The following is a 17,608-nucleotide window of genomic DNA, read 5'->3' on the forward strand; positions in this document are numbered from 1 at the left end:
CTGCTGAAGAGGAAATGCCTGTCCCTGTCCTTGTGGTGATGGTTTAGAGTGGAGAAAAGGATTCCTGCAGTCTTAAGCCCTATACATCTGTTGTTGAGAATCTGACTGATCATTGCACCTTTGTAGATATCCTGAATGAGAAGTGAGGTCCCCAGTGTGGCTTTTTTCCTGTTGTCAGTGTTTTGCTTTTTTACCATGTAGCTAGAAGGAGGCGAGTCAGGGCTTCACTTGATTCAGTAAGAAGTAGTATTTCAAAACTGACAGTCTACAGGCATTGTGTATCAATTTTTGTTTCAACGTAACTGACACAGAAGGCTGTGTGAAGCAATGATCTGCCTTAATGATGCTTTTAATCTCATTTGTGAATCTGTGTTAGCAAAGATGATATATGGAGTTGATGAACCACAGAGAAGAGATATCTATTTAGAACTAAACAGTTTCTAAAATCAAATGAGATTTTTGAGTTTTAGTTAGATTAGAGGCTAACTATGAAGTTCACATCACAACCGCGTCTTCACTAGATATTCAGAGAAGTACGAATGTTTGTGGTGGTGATAGTCACTCAAATACTGTAGTTAGTATAGACAGGTAATTCATAACATGATTCTTTCTTCAACATGGATTCATTTGAATCTAAGTTTCCCCAATACAGGTCTTGAATACAGAATAAGCCTGCTATAAACTGAAAAAGCAGAACGGCAGAAGAGAGAAAACATTAGATATTGTAAAAATTACTAGATATTATAAAATATATCTGAGAACTCTTAATCAAAACTAAAATGTGCATCCAAAAATAGATGTAATAAAGGTAAGGTAATGGGAATTTATAAATGAAACCAGGATTAAGATAGGGGTTAGCATTTATCCTAAGCAGTGAAATATGAAAGTTTTGGTTGTAAAAGCTGGTTTTTATATAGCAGTCTTCTATCAGCTTGAGATACCAACAGTCAGTATGCCTCACGAGGAGGGAAAATGGGGGAATCATCCTCAGTTCTATGTTTTATTTAAACTTCTATTTCAGCAAATCTTTTTAACATCTTCTGGTTTTAGTTTACCCTTACCAATAACAGTCAGCCTGAATGGCTGGCAGGAATCTTCAGACAGTCAGGTATTCAGAGGTCATTTGTTCCTTCATCAGTGACTTACATAGGCTTAAGAGTATTTTCCCCTCTTTTGTTGTGTATTGAGGCACAGAAAATCTTACTGAGTTACTTAACACTTTTGGTCTCTGTAGGCTGTCAACCTGTCTGGCCTTAACAGTGCTACCCATTTACCTAAAGACATAATTGCTCTAATTGTTGTCCTGATCTGTGTTTTTCATAAATTTGCTGCAGTAAAATAATTTTTCTCAGTTTTAAGCATGATAAGCATGGCAAACTTCTCACTGTCTTTCATTTAATCTTTCTCAGCATACTTAACGGGTGTCTGACACATTACTAACCCCTGTCCACAGTAAAAGAAGGTAATAGATGCATGTTGTGTGTACTTATGACCTCTCAAAATCAGGCTACCTAGTGTACTCAGAATCATGTGGATTAGAAGGGACCTTGAGAGGTCTCCAGCTAGATCTGCTCCTCAAAGCAGGGGCAGCTATGAGGTGGGACAGGGTTGCTCAGGGCTTTGTCCTCTGAAAATCCCTGCAGATCCAGGGCAGGACACTGAGGAACTCCACTTGTAACTGGCCTTCAGGTGGAGTGTGAACTATTAACCACCACTCCTTGATCCTGGTGATCCTAGCCAGTTTTGACCCCTCTAGCAGTCCACTCATCCAAATAGTAACATCCCAATTGGCTACAAGGATGCTGGTAATGCAAATCCACTGCAGTTCTTAGGTTCATATTGTAGATAAGCTTTACTTTTTTTGTCTTGGTTTGATTTTTTAACAAGTATTTCACACAGGTAAATGCAGCAGAAGTAAGATAGGAGGGATTAATTTTTTCTCCCCATCCTTTAAGAATCACACAAAAATGAAAATGTGAAGTTCAAATTCTATTCTTTTGTTCAGGATAAGTCCTCATCCTAAAGTCCTGGTGACATTCATAGGCATTCTGATCAATGAAAGGATAGTGTGTAGTAGTAAAAGGACAGAACATCTTGCCATTTTTCAATGCAAATATTATGAAATGTGGTCAGTCATGTGCGATGTTAAATTGAGTGTGGCTCCATGTCCTTATCCTTTGATAGCAAAACCTATTTGGGGGTTTTGCCCCTTGCCTCTCCTAACTCCTCTTGCATGCTTTTTCCCTCACAACATCACTTTTTATTGTAACTGTTCAATGGCTGATGAGGCTGTGCTCTACAAACTTTGTATCAAAGTGTATTTTTGAGAGGCTTGGGGTTTTGTTTGTGGTTGGTTTTGTTTTGGTTGTTTTTTAATTAGTTGACTGACTTCTCTCACTTGGGTGAAGTGCAGCCCCACAAAAAGGTTGGGCCAGGTTAACTGAAAATAGTAGTGAATTGGGAGCAGGTATAGTTTCATGAGAGTGTTGGGTAATAGTAAGAGCCCCCTGAGACACTTTGCTACTGGAGAAGTTGTAACTATAAACAGGAAGAATTAATTGTGTTTACCCTATTACCAAAGCACATTTATTAGTTCCAGCATAAAACTCTTTTTCTAGATTTGTTTCATTTAAAGAGCAGTAGTTCTTCTGCTTCTTAAAAGTCCTGAGTTCCTTTACCTTCCCTCCTCATAGGTTCTGCTACCGGCACAGTACCATCCACTGTCTTATCTTACTCTGACTACATCTCGCGTCCTGAAGATCATAGCAGTGTTGTTCATTTTAATAAGGATGAGACTGAGAAATTCTGTCATGTTATCATTATTGATGACTCTCTCTATGAGAAAGATGAGACCTTCAATATTTGTCTGAGCATGCCAGTGGGTGATCAAATTGGCACTGAATTCCCAAGCACTAAAGTAATAATATTGGCTGACACAGATGATGGTAAGTACAAAGAAGCAGTTTTGTTTTGTTTTGCTGGAACTTTCCTCTTTTGAACTTTTACTGATTAAATAGTCTCTTCCACTGTGTTTTCGTTTTTTAAACAGATGAAAACACGCGTCTAGGATGCACTTAGTAGAAAAACTGGCAGAACAGACATGAACTATGTTTAAGATACAGTGCAAATATGTGTCATGCACTGTTTTGTTATTGCAGTAGGAGTTGAGTGTATTGCTTAACTTTAGTAAGATCTGAAGTAACAAATATATTCTATATATTTACACATATATATGTCAAAAATGTAAGGGGAAAAAAAAAGACATTTTGGAGATAAAAGGCTTGAGTTTTTTAAGTCGAAGAAAGTTGTGTGTAAATGCCACAGCTTTCAAACTCAATCATTTTGGTGCTGCCACATGTCAGTGAAAGTTGAAGAATTCATTATCTTAAGTGTTCTGAAGTGTTTTTACTTGCATTAAGCTTTACAACCAGAAGGAAAGCCAGGGTATGTTTCTTTCCCCATCAAGGAAAGCAGTTGGTTATGTTGTCAGAGTTTCTGTTAGCAGTTACTGATGTTTAAATATTTATGCAGTGGTTCACAAAATATATAAAACGTTTCAGAATAAACATTCTGTTAGTAAATATAATCACAGAATCACAGAACGTTAGGGATTGGAAGGGACCTCAAAAGATCATCTAGTCCAATCCCCCTGCAGGAGCAGGATCACCTAGATGAGGTTACACAGGAAGGCATCCAGGCGGGTTTTGAATGTCTCCAGAGAAGGAGCCTCCACAACCTCTCTGGGCAGCCTGTTCCAGTGCTCTGTCACCCGCACTGAGAAGAAGTTTCTTCTCAAATTTAAGTGGAACCTCCTGTGTTCCAGTTTGTGTCCGTTACCCCTTGTCCTCTCATTGTTTGTCACCGAGAAAAGCCTGGCTCCATCCTCGTGACACTCACCCTTTAAATATTTACAAACATTAATGAGGTCTCCCCTCAGTCTCCTCTTCTGCAAACTAAAGAGACCCAGCTCCCTCAGCCGCTCCTCATAAGGGAGATGCTCCACTCCCTTAATCATCTTTGTAGCCCTATGCTGGACTCTCTCCAGCAGTTCCCTGTCCTTCTTGAACTGAGGGGCCCAGAACTGGACGCAATATTCCAGATGCGGTCTCACCAGGGCAGAGTAGAGGGAGAGGAGAACCTCTCTTGAGGTAGCCTTAAGGTGAGATAAATACCAGGCATTCAAACATTATTAAATTTTCTTTGTCCCTATTCCCATTTTGAAGGTCTGATACCAGACCACAGGCAGGAATGAGAATTGTTTTTGTCTTGCTGGCTGTTCTGTTGAGTTGTCTCATGAGAACTTCACAAAACTTGTGAGATCACCAGTATCCACAGTGCTATGTGTGTGAGGATGGAGGAGAAAGCAGTTTTTTGCTTTTATTATTTCAGGGTTTGAAGTCTCTTACATATATTCCACTTAGGTCTCCCTCTCTGAAGGGTCCTGTCTTGCAGCATTTTAAAATAAATAGTCCTGTATAATGGCTTTAAACTGGAAAATAAAGCACACACCACAGTGACTTTTTCTATTAAATGCATGAAAATTTTCAGTATTAGTTCTGTACACAGGCCTATTTTCATCTCTCAGATTACAACTGTAAAAACTTATCCCTATTTAGCATCTGAAGGATACAAATTTCCACCATCTCTACTTGGGTGTGATATGGTTTATGCATTATGTGGAGGAAGGCATTGATCAAAGCTTAAAATATGGTTTGAGAGGCATATGCCCAGGGATTCCTTAAAGAGAAAACAGATTTTATAAAAAAGAGAGTCCTAAAGTTTTGCTGTCAATGTCATAAAAAGAGGCCTTCCACAGACTGCCACAAGTGGAGATCCATAGCTCTTTTTAGAGCCGTGCTACAGGCACATAAACCCCAGAAATGACTCATTATTAGGTCTCAAGAGTCTTCAGTTTCATATAGCTTAGTGCATGAAAAAGTTCCAAAAGTTTCAAACTTAAATATCTCTAAAACTAATTATAACTTCACATTCTTATAGCATAATAGTAATATTTAAATAAGGGGAAGTGTTAGTTCAATAATTAAAAAGAAAAAGAAACAGAAGGTAAATAGTCAACACATAATGCCTATCCTTTGATCTAGGGTCTCTACAAGCCAAAGAACAGTGCAGGTTTTGTAGCAGATCCTTGATCCTAAACCAGTAAACTCTGAGTTGTGTATCATTTTCCTGTAATGTGGGCACCTGGGAGCACACTGTCCATGTTCAGCTGAACAGAGAGTCCGGTTTTTCAGTAAATGGCTTTGAAGAAATAGGTGCAAGCATCTCGTGAGTTTATAAGCAAGTGGAAATCCACATTAGCTCTTTACTTGTGTGTTTAAGTAGCATCACAGGTAGAACAGGTTTTAGGACCACAAATTAAAAAAAAAAAAGGAAAGAAAAATAAAAGAAAATTTATTTGCTTTCCAAGCCAAACTAACACTTAGAGGTTTTCTTTTATGAAGGAAATTGATTTATAATTAATAGTTTATGGCATTTCATGATTGAAATAACTATTGTTTACTAAAGATTGCCAGTTAGCTGAGATGCTGTTCTGCTTACTCAGTTAAATGTGTGGTAATTAATGTAATGTTTTATTTACTGACCATCCTAAAAGGGAAAGAAAGAGTACAAACACGAGTGACTTTCCCTTTTAGAAGTGCTTTTTTTTTTTTTAATTTGCAATTTGATTGCTTCCTTTTTTTTCTTTTTTACTTAGTGTATCAGCTTTTGAAATCCTAAATAAGGTATGTGCCTTTAAATTATATTGCCTTGGTAGAATTTAAAGGGCACTGAGGTTATTTTTGAGTGAGACAAGTGATTAATTCGCTGTAATAATTAAGTCACAAGTGAGTCATCATCCTTGAGGGCTGGACTTCTATTTTTAATAGCCCATCGACCGATTGTTATAATTCTTATTCTTTTGGGGAGAATAGGTGTATCTAGATTGGACATTCAGAAACTGTGAAGATGTGGAAAACAATTTTAAATATTTCACTGGTCACAGTACCCAAGGAACATTTCTCTCACATTGTACTATGTTTATATGGGAAACATGTTCATTTGAAAGATTAAAAAAAAAAAAGAAGTTCTAGAGATACTTATATTTTACCTTATTTTCATCTGTTTGTGTTGGAAATAAACAAAAGTATTTGCTTACTCAGTATTTTCCATTGATAATTCAATAAGATTGAGAAAATTTGGATCATTGCACTAAGCATTTCAAGTTCTCTCAGAAGAAAAATTGTAAAGTCTTAGCACAACTTAAGTTGACAGATTATGGTGAGTATAATATAAACAGGAAAGATGAATGTGGTAAGAATAATATGACTGGTTATTGCATTTCCTTAAGCCATATTTCAAAGCAAAAAGCTTGTTATCAAAAGTAGCAGCACTCACACCTGAAGTTATATATAAGTCCCTATACTTGTAGACACAGTGTGCACATTCAAGGGAGGAAGAAGTGTCACTCCGTTGACACCGATAAAACCTGGAGTGTTGCCATTGCCTTGTGCAGAATTCCTCTTTCTGTGCTTTACAGAAGTTGGTTCAACAAAACTGTGTGAACTTACAGGGTGTCATTAGTCACTTGGTAGTCCATTAGCTATGACAAACAGGCATGTAGGTTTGGATATTTAGACTCCTACTCCACTCCCACCGTGTGAGGAAGACTTCAATAGTTAAAAGATGCATAGCCAGTGGGAAGGGAATGTGATTGTCTTCAAACTCTTACCTGTCACCACTGGGGGGGAAATGCCAAAACTGACAAATAACTGATCACTAAAACTGTTGATTGGAGGGGTGGGAGGAGGGTAGGGAGAAAAATTTGTGTTGAGGTACTGCTTTAGGCAAAGCAAAATTTCCTTTGAAAACAGCTTGAAATACTTGATGAACATAAAATGAGGCATTCAGACTTGATACCCTTTTTCTTAAAACACACGAGTTGGAAGAATTGCAAAAGAATTTTTCAAGAAGAAAGCCAACACCTGCAGTACACCAAAGGCTGAAATTTTTAGCTGGAAGTCCTGCAGTCCTGACTGTCCCTCAAAAACTCCACATTTTCAAAGAGCTTGGTGTTTTGCTAAACAATATAAGCCATTATCAAGTGACTGGTTTCATTCTCTTGAGTTTTGCCTGCAAAAGCTTTGTTTTGTCAGACATCCTTCTGGGCTAAGAAAGGAATTGTTTCAGCCTATGTTAAGGTAATCTATCAGAAGATTGAAAATAAATATAAATGCAGTCCTTCTCGAAACACTTGTACTTTCCTTAATACTGTATGCTGAAGATTCCATCTGTGATTATCAGAGTTTGCTTAGATGGTAAAGTAATACAAAGATTCACAGTTCAGTGGTTAAACAAAAATACAGTAAGTATCCAAAAGCGCCTGCAAGCTAGAATGGCAAATGTTTATGTAGGTATGGGCCAGATGGTGTTCTGATGTTTTTATATTTACATTGCAGCAGCAGATAGTGTCTCAAGGCAAATATAAAATTCTCTATTAGTTGAGCAGTGCTGTCTCTGTTGAGAAAATAGCTTAGCTAGATATCCTCTCTCATTTGAAAAGAACATTTGGGTTTGGGAAGGTGAGATCCAGAATGTAAAAAATTAATGTTAGAATGAGGCACTTTTATTACTGAGTTGCTTCAGATTATGTAGAAAAGCCTGTGTAGTTTTCTGTGCTGTAGTAAGCACATTGAGTCATCGGAAGCTGTCTATCCCCTCTGTAAAACTGGCTGTAAGCTCAGTAATAAAGTGAGCTCTGAAAAACACTAGGAGTCAAAAAATTAAAAACTCTTTATGGACCATTGTGTTTTACTCAAAGCTCCCATTTCCCCAGTTGTAGGAAACAACAGTCACAACTTCTAAAGCTTTTCAAAGTTCGCTGAATTTCCCCATGAGGTACAATAGAATTGCAGTGTAGGAGATGAGTGCCAGGGTTTTGTACAACTGGAGCAGTTCTGCTAAAGAAGATACCAGCTATTGTGCTAAAATAATGTTGCTGTGGTACTGGAGAGATTCTCCACATTGTATTAATATAAATTAGTAGCAATATTCGACACTGGAAAAATGTGTTGGACTCTATTAATACTGCTAGCAAGATAAAGCCCGCTATTGTTTAGGTGACAAAAGTGAGGGAGGCCATGTATTCAATTGAGCAGCCTCTATCCATTACTTAGTAAAAGCAGCAGGTATAACGTGTCTCCAGTGTGTGCTGCTTCATTCTTCTTGATGGGTATTCAGAAAGGCAGCTAAATTGGCACTAGTTTGAGACAGCCTTGTGATGTTTGATTTCCTATGCTAAACAATAGAGTCCGCTTAAACCCAATTTAATACTGACCCTTTCCATGACCTGGATTGTTCAACTTTTTGTATGCCCTATGAATGACTAAAGTCAGTTTACCACATTGAAGAAAAAAAACCCAGCAGCTTGTAACCCTTTAATCTGCCACATCTATGTCAAATGTATGCTTTAAAAACAATAAATATTTTTTTTAAATTCTAAAATTGTGAAATCCTGCAAACTGCCTTTGTCTTTTAGGGAGGGGGAAAGGTGTATTTAGGTATATATTTCCTTTAATAATAATTTTTTAAGAAATTTCTGCCTTGGTTTACTTAACAAAAGTATAATGGAAGAACTATCCCATGTTTTATGTCTGTGTTATGCTACATAGTCACAATTTTTGAAACGCCTGTTTTACTTCAGATGGTAAGGTGAACAGTAAATAAGCTAAACAGCCAGCTGTGGAAGATCTCTCTCAGCTGCAGATAAGATCAACAATATATAGATAGAACACTTTATTTATTTTATTCGAGAAGTGTTTATTTTTTTTTAAAGGATAAAAAACTCCTTACATTAAGTCATAAGCAGGTGCATAATAATATTTATGTAAGCGGACAGTAGGTACCACTGGGATTTGTAGGGCAAATTAGTAATGCTTATTATTTTTTCAGCTGCTAATGTATTAAAAGTCAAACTGCAGAGTTTGAGCACTAAACACACATGTGCGCAAGAGCAGACCAAAAGAGGCTTTTTCAGAACTATATGCATTTCTCTCTGTATTTAGAACCTGCTTTATACTTTGGTAATGCTGAGTATCGAGTGGATGAAAGCACTGGTCACGTGGAGATTCGTGTCTGGAGGACTGGAACAGATCTGTCCAAGGCAGCTTCTGTCACGGTGCAATCCAGAAAAACGGAACCAGTGTCAGCAGAAGGTGAGTTACTCATAAAAATGTTGCTCAAGTTGCTTTAGAGTATGTGAGCATGAAAATGTGGTATCTGGCACTCACTTTTATTTATCTTCTCTGTATATGTGAGGTAGAAAAGTTAAGTAAATTACATCAGATGTGGATTTATCAGGTATAAGACATGATATTTCTGTCCCAGTTGTGTGTGACAAGGACAGCTCAGTTAAGCTCACTGACTTTCTGATGAATACTGCAAAATGAATGTGAGTAAAATGTTCATTAATTCACTCGCACCTTAACTTATGGCAGACATTTGTAGAAACAGCTGGAGTGAGAGTATTGTCTGTATAGCACTGTGGTTCCCTGGTATAAAACTGCATTTACAGCATAAACCTGAAATACTGCTATCAGTACATTAGCCAAGGAAGCTTTATTTATCTATGAGAGCTGGTGTATCTGAGATTCTAGGGTCTCTCAGATACCATGGAGATAAATTCTGGAAAGCACCAGCAGTGTGAGCTCCAAGGATTTTCTCTGTACAACACTGACCCAAAATATTCAAAATCTGGTGACTGTTTCTGTAAACCTCCTTTTTTTTTTTTTTTTGTTTTCCTCCCCTCCTCCTCTCAGTGCCAATGAAAAGTCATTTCCTCTGTCAGACTTTGGTAAGGCTGGCCAAAGTTTTGCGCAAAGTTTTGCACAGCTTGGCACTGTTTAAATATATTGCTTGACTTGCTAGCTGCTAAATTAATTTTAAGGAGTAGTCACAGCTGCTGGGTGTCAAGGAAATCAGTTGCATTAATGAGAATTTCTCTGTTCAGCCCAACAAATTGATGACACACTGGCAAGAGGCAGAAAAGGCTTTAGAAATTTTCCTATTAATCAAGCTGAAAGAAAAACTGTCTTTTTAAATATGTGTGTAATACATGATCAGATTTGCTACCAAAATAAAAAAAGAATTACAGAAACTAGTAATGCAGCATGTATGGTTGAAGGTACTGTTAATTAACTTATAATGTACACATATGGAAGTAAACTTGGCTACAGTTGCTGAAGAACAGAGAAGTGGTTAGCAAAATAGGCAATGTATGTGATGAATAAGTGAAGATTCACTATTCAGGTGAAGAAATGTGATTGGATTCTACAGGATTTTCTGTGTTGTGTATAAAGTAGTGAACTAATGTTGCATTTCTAATCTCATATTTATAGGGTGTTTTGTTTTTTTTAAATCACTTCTGTTAAAACCTAGTTATAAGGTTTGGAAAAAACATCCTTTTCACTAAACCTTTTCCAAATTTCAAGTATTTATAGAGTTTTGCACACAGAAAAATTAATATGGTTGTATATGAATTGCACACAATAGTTAATCAAGGAAAGAGCAAAACCTCTGCAAGAATTGTGTTTCTTCACGATGCACAGAGCCAACCAGGTAGGTCAGCTTTTATGCAGGTAACTTGCCTCTAATCCAAAGGCTGCAAAATGATGTGTAAAAAGAATAAATAATAGGCACAGCTGCTTTTAAGAACAAAAATTTGAACATACTGAACAAAGAAGGGAAAGAATTGCTGTCATTACAGGCAACAAGTTGAGCATTTAAAAGGAGATATGGAGGAACACTCTGGTTAAAAAGACTGCAAAATCATGGAAATAGCCAGAATCTCAGTGAAACAATGGGACACAAAGGAAGGAGGAAGTCATTCTACATCTTCCAGTTTAGATTTCATAGTCTCACACACAGAAAAAAGTCATTCTAGGTGTTTTTGCCTGCACTCAAGCTGCTTGCTTCTTTTAGTGATGACTCAGTGGTAACAGTATGATTTTCAAGCTCAGTGGTCTAACCTAGTGCAAGACACATTTTTGTAGGCTACTGCTAAAATTATTCAGGGGCAGATATCTGCTCCTTTAAAGGTAAATAGCTAAGTAAAACCTCGTGTATATAGTCCAGAGTTGAGCAAAAGGGTTAAATTGCTTTGTGCATCAGGTCTGTTGCATGTTGCTGAGGCTGTAGCCTGTTACTCTGCTGTTTAAGGGCTTTAAACAAATTTTATATGTGCTGATGGCATAAAGAGTAAATGATGATCCAGATATGTATTTGTGCGTGTGTTGCACTGTATGTTCATTGTTCCCAAATTTATTTGCATATTACAAAAATCTAAATAAATTTTTCTCTAAGACAGCAAAGAAAACAACTGCAAATGCATTTCACAGATGTAAATGCTATTGTGTAGTAGTAACTGACCCATACAAGTCTTGTTGCTTCCCGAGCAGCTGGAGTTGATTACATGGGTATCAGCCGTAATCTGGATTTTACCCCTAGCATCAACATGCAAGTATTTCAAGTGATCATCCTTGATGATTTGGGCCAGCCTATTCTGGAAGGTCTGGAGAAGTTTGAACTAGTCCTCTGCATGCCTGTGAACGCAGTGCTTGGAGAGTGTAGCACAACCACTGTCTTTATTGATGACACCGTCACTGACTGGAAGTATAAAGGAGGTGAAGAAGGGCTATAGTGCAGGTTCTTTACTTTGGCTTGTCTTCCTTCTCATTATGTACTTGAAGGTACTGTTTTGGACAAATTAATGTAATAATGGAACTGTACTATGAGCTAAAGGTGCATTTATGCCTGGTTCATAAAAGCTAGTTGTTTGAATGAATATTCATTTTGAAAGTAGAGGAGCCATAGGGTTTAAACTTTTTCCTCTCTAGTAGTTATTTGTACACGAAAATTGCAGGGAGCTAAGTTTTTCAAATAATTGTGCATATATTGACATTCATGCTATTGCATGAAACTCTACCTGTATTGTGTTTTCTAGGGGAACTTTAAGGGGGGGGGGGGAAAGGTAGGTGTAAAACTTTAAAAGTAAATAACACTCAACACAGTGCCATTTAGAGATTCTCCAGCACTTGTTAAATAAACTGAGCTGACTCTCAGCAGTCTCATGATTCTGCAGATTCACTGCACTTCAAAGACTTAAAGAAGCTATATTGTTTTAGAAAGCTCATTCTCAAACAGCTCAGATATTCGCCTGTTGAAGTCAGTGCAAAGTATGATACTGACTTCAGCAGAGATGAAATTGTGGTCATCACTCCTTTCTACCCTTGTGGTATCACGCACCTACTTCCTCTCTGCATCAAAGGTAAAAGAGACTGCTTTATAGAAAATAATCCCACAGCTCGGAAATGGCTTAAGTTTTCTGTTTTTAAAAAAATCACCAAGCCTTGGCTACTGTGAGAAGACTGGTGACAGAATTAGTACTAGGTTGGCAATTAGTTGCTGTATACCAGGAAAGTAATTTAATTAATCTAGAGTCAATATATGTGTTTAAAATGCATGTATAAATCTGAACCTCATTCAATTTATTGTAAAGATTAGCAAATGCAATGCCAGGTTAAAGAAAATCACCAGTTGTTTTAGTTTTGTATTTTGTTCTGTTTTCAGTACCCAAAGTCCAGTTCAAAGAACCAATGCATGTGGCAAATGAAAAAGATGAACAGCTGGTGGCCCTCATTTGTCGAAGTGGGGATATTAACCATAAATCCACAGTGCGTTGCTATACGCGCCAAGGTTCTGCCCAAGTTATGGTGGACTACAAGGAGAGGCCAAATACAGATGATTCTGTAGTGGTGTTTCTTCCAGGTAAGCTTTTCCCATTGGAATTTGTAGCCATTTAATAGATGGCTTTTGTCTGACAAGTAATGTGATGCTAAATAAGAGCTAGACCTCCAGGACATTCAGGGAATTGTTACGCCAGTTGAGCTTCTTGGGATGAAGGTGACAGCACAGGACTACTTAACAAATAGTTTTGTGACTGTGACAGCAGCACTTTCAGATGTTTTTATGGCCAGAGTGGGACAAAACAGAATTGAGTAATATTGAGCATCCTCTGCTAAACTTTCGAGAATGGCACTTGTTGATGAGAATAAGCAAGTCTAAAATTGATGCAGTGACTTCAACAAGGAAGAATCAGAGGAACAGATTCCTTGCCATACAACACCCTGCTGAATACTGCAAGGGCTGCTGCTTGGTTCCCATTGTGGCAGAGTCATGGGATTTTTCCTTAGCAGAGATTGAATCAAACACAACAAAAAAAAATGAGACATGCCAGTCAGTGCTAGTCTCTGCTTTTGTGTTCTTGAGGCTGTCTTTTCAATGGCAAGACTGAAAAAGTGTGGGTGTTTTTGTTTTGTTTTTATCCTGGTGTCTTGTGTTCCTATGAAGATAATGTCTTGTTCTTGCTTCACAACTATGTGCAGGAGAAACTGAGAAGCCCTGTGTTGTAACTCTGGAGGATGATGTAATTTATGAGGAGGAAGAGAAGTTCAAATTGGTGCTTGGAACACCTGAAAGTGATTCTACTTCTGGTGCTTCCACTGGGGATCAGAAAGAGACTGTGATCAAGATTAAAGATGAAGATGACAGTGAGTTTTATGTCAGTTGTTCATTATACATGGAGCTACAGTCAGGAAAATGGGACTAATTCCATTCAGTGTTTTATTCAACAGTTTTTAAAGTACTCAGTACCAAATTTTTCTAAAAAACCTATCAAGTATTTTATTTTTGTGTTTTGACAGTGCACTCTTTTTATCTATTCTGTATGCATCACTGGCTGCCTTTATGGGATAATGAGAAGAGAAAGTATCTTTATTTCTATTCCGTTTATTGCTCTATATATGTTGCTTACAATAAATTTGACTAAGTTGAAAGAATCATAGATGCCTTGGGTCAAATTTTTCCAAGAAAATTCACAAAACTTTCAGGATTATAATAGGAACATAATTACATGTGTATTAAAAAAAAATAAGGAAAATACAACATAATTGATAATGCTGTCAAATGGACTCCTTACAAGTCATAGAGAGTTATTTAATTTATCCCATACCCATGATAAGACATTAGCATAAATAAATTATAAAAGTAACTTCTTTCTTCAAAAGCTAAACATATTTTATGTCTCAAAATTCCACTCAAGACTCCACTAAAGCAAACACCAGGAGACCAGGTATTCTCCTTTTTATTAAAAGCTGTAACATTCTATCCGAATTCCAGTTTCCAAAAAATTTCACTTCTACCATTCCAGTCAGCAATCAATAAACCAAATAAATGAATAGCCAGACAATGCCTTTGAATTTTCAGGTTTGTTATAACCTTCTCATTTCCTTTGGACTGTCCACTCTCAGTCTGTGTAAGGTATTTGCACTTAATCTAGTTGACATGAGTAAACTTTTTTTTTAATGCCAGCTTTTTGTTGTGGGTTTTGCTTGTTTGTTTGTTTTCTCTTCTAGAGCCAGTAATGAAATTCTCTGAAACAAAACACAGCATTCAGGAGCCTCAAGAACCTGGAGAAATTGCACTGGTAAGAATCCATGTTCTACGCCTTGGTGATAGCTCCAAAGTATCCGTTGTCAGAGTGCACACTAAGGATGGCTCAGCCACCTCAGGGGAAGAGTACAATCCAGTGTCAGAAGGTAAGGGCTTCGTTGGATGTGGGGATGGGAAACATTACTTTGGAAAGTGCCTTCCTGCAAATAAATGCTGGACAGGGAGCTGAATTCTTGGTTTGATAACCAAATGGTAAGTACTATACTTTAGACTAAGAGTTCCTGCTTCACTTTATGTATTTTGTGTATTTCCTCCTGACTTTTAGCAAGAAATAATAATCCCCACTTGGTTTCTGGAGGAAGGACCACAGATGCCTGTTTGTAACAGACTATTCTTGTCTAGATCTCCTAAAGACCTGATGCCAAGTATGTTGACTTTTCAGTTCAAAGTGCGGGCGTTTTGGATCCTGCTAAAATATGCACTGCAAATGGAGCCTGAGGCAGTATCCATACTGGTATAATAATGTACCTGGGACCATTCCTTGGCATGCAGACACACTCTGTTGAACATTCTTTGCCTCTGAAACAGGATCTCTGCGTGCAAACTTACTCCCTGGCCCATGCTGATTCTGAACTGTGTCCAGGAATTGTTTGGGAAAAAGCTACTTGGCTTGGTGGGATATCATGACAGGATATTATGTTTTGATGTTATTTTAAGTCTTCCAACAAGTTATCAATATCAACTTGTATTTAATTTTTCTGTCCAGCAAAAGAGGGTTATTTTTACTTCACCCTGCTAACAACTCCGTCTACTACTACTTCTTACTTAGAGCAAAAACATGTTATTGCAACAGAATACATTACTTGGCTCTTGATTTTGCATTAGTTTGTTGTTTGGTTTTTTATCAGATATTGAATTCAGAGAAGGAGAAACTGAGCATGTTTTTGAAATAGAAATTCTATATGATGGCATAAGAGAAATGAGAGAAGCATTTACTGTCCATCTGAAAGCTGATGAGAACATGATAGCAGAGACACAGGTAACCACTGTTAACAACAAAATTTGCCATTCATAATGATATTTTTTAAATTTGTATAAAAACATCTAAAGACCACGTACTTACCACATGCATGACATATGACTCTTGTGTTAGTTTGATGCATACCTGTCTAAATACTGGTATAAATTGGCTATAAATCCACACACTTTGAAGAAAATCTAGAAGCTCTGAATTAAAAATTTTATGCATGACACACTATATGCCTCAGGGAGAGTTTGGTGCAGTGAGAGCTTCCTCATTCTTTTCAAGTTATTGGTATATACTTCTTACAAAAGTATAGTGCACTAACTGGCTTGTAGAAACCTGTTCTGACTTTTCCTATTACACAGGGACAAGCATCAAAAGATTTAAAAATATTTTAAAAAGAAAGCAAGAAGCTGTGATTGGCAGTTGTTGTTTCTATTGGTAGTGCCTCTGGCTCCTACCAGACCCAGTAGAATGGAGGAACTGCATTGGTCCCTCTCTAAACATATGCAGAAAGATGTGACTGCAGCAGCTACAGCCATGCTGTGGTGCTCTGATCAGTGCTCTGCATCACTTCATGTCCCTGAGCACAGCTCCGTGAGGCCTTCCAATCAACTCCCACAGGAGGAGGTCTGTGGATAGGGAGGAAGACACAAATGGGGACAGATAGGCAAAGATTCGCCTCCCATTTCTTCTGTAGTTTTTGGCAAAACAGAGGAGAGCACAGCAAGTGTTAGAGCTACTACAGTTCTGAAGAGCACTGCTTGCCATTTTGGGCTATGTTTAATATCTAATTTGTCTCAAACACTAGCAACTTCTTATTTCAATACTGTATACAGTAAATTACTACATGCAGAGAAACTATGGCCCTAGGATCCATTACATCATGTATATTATACCTTGATAAATGTGTAGGCAACTATTTTAAAAACAGAGTCCCTAAAGTTAACACAGTCTTTAAATTGGTATAAGCCTAAACTGACTGTCAAGTGAGATCAAATTGATGTGTAGTCTGAAACTACTACATGGTGTCTGGAATTAGTTTAGGAATGTTTGGGGGTTTGGTTTTGTATTCTATGTTTTTGGCAAGGTTTTTTAGAGGGCTGGATGAGTCAGGAGTGAAATTGAGAATTGGAAAATGAGGGTAGGAAAGGTGTTGTTTTAACACTTGTCTTAATTTCCTATTACCCAAATCAACTTTATTGGCTGTAAATTAAATTAATTTTCCCCAAGTTTAGTGTGTTTTGCCAGCTAGCGTACTTGGTAAGCAATTTCCCTGTCCTTAGGTGGACCCTCAAGCTTTCTTATTCTATTTTGTCCTTGTGCCATGCTGAAGATGGGGAGCGAGGGAGCAGCTGGGTGGATGTTTGACAGTTGGCCAAGGCTAACTTTTTTTTTTTAAAGAAAAAATGGAATATTTTTATTTCCCTTTTCCTAGTGTTTGGGGAATTAATTCTTCTTTAATTTTCAGCTAGTTGCTGGTGAACAGGTTTTATGTGGAAAACCTGTAAAAACCACTGAGGAGCAAATCTTGTTTAATATACGTCACCATTTTATTAAACCATCCTGGGTAAAACCAGAATGAATTTGGTGGCAGAAATGAAGTTGCAGGCACTACTTCCCCTTCTCCTTCCATTCCTTATTTTCAGCAGTATACATAACCTTTTCTCTCTCTCAACTCAGGTAAGTAAAGCCATTGTGTACATTGAAGAAATGGACAGTGTTGCAGATGTGACATTTCCAGCTGTGCCCCAGGTTGTCTCACTTCTGATGTATGATGACACTGCTAAAAGCAAAGAGATTCCACACCCTCCAACTGGCTATCCTGTTGTCTGTGTGACGGTAAGGCCTGTTTCTGCATGCTTTTGTACAATTTACTCATTCCATGCTCTGAAGCACATAAAAAAATTGAAAAAGGATTCAATTCTGAAAAATGATGACTAAAAGCAGCAGGCTGTGACTGTCAGAATACTTGCCTAAGTCTTTCTGCTGACCTAACTCAGAGAACGAGAGCTTCCAAGAGAGGGTCACTAGCACCCCTGACCTGTGATGGCTGTTTCTGCAGTGAATATTTCCTGC

At 37.6% G+C, this 17,608-nt stretch overlaps 1 protein-coding gene across 1 annotated transcript in view; it reads left to right on the plus strand.

Moving 5' to 3' along the window:
* Positions 1-17,608, plus strand: part of LOC104539857 (FRAS1-related extracellular matrix protein 2-like) — a gene marked incomplete at its 5' end in the record, with an annotated part of 31,434 nt that overhangs the window by 3,124 nt on the left and 10,702 nt on the right. The window contains 8 exon segments of the mRNA XM_010183495.1: positions 2,694-2,945; positions 9,063-9,212; positions 11,454-11,678; positions 12,625-12,822; positions 13,440-13,604; positions 14,469-14,651; positions 15,414-15,544; positions 17,213-17,371. Of these exon segments, the coding sequence (XP_010181797.1) occupies positions 2,694-2,945; positions 9,063-9,212; positions 11,454-11,678; positions 12,625-12,822; positions 13,440-13,604; positions 14,469-14,651; positions 15,414-15,544; positions 17,213-17,371 (1,463 nt within the window).

The sequence above is a fragment of the Mesitornis unicolor genome, unplaced genomic scaffold, assembly GCF_000695765.1.
Source record: "Mesitornis unicolor isolate BGI_N332 unplaced genomic scaffold, ASM69576v1 scaffold50654, whole genome shotgun sequence".
NCBI lineage: Eukaryota > Metazoa > Chordata > Aves > Mesitornithiformes > Mesitornithidae > Mesitornis > Mesitornis unicolor.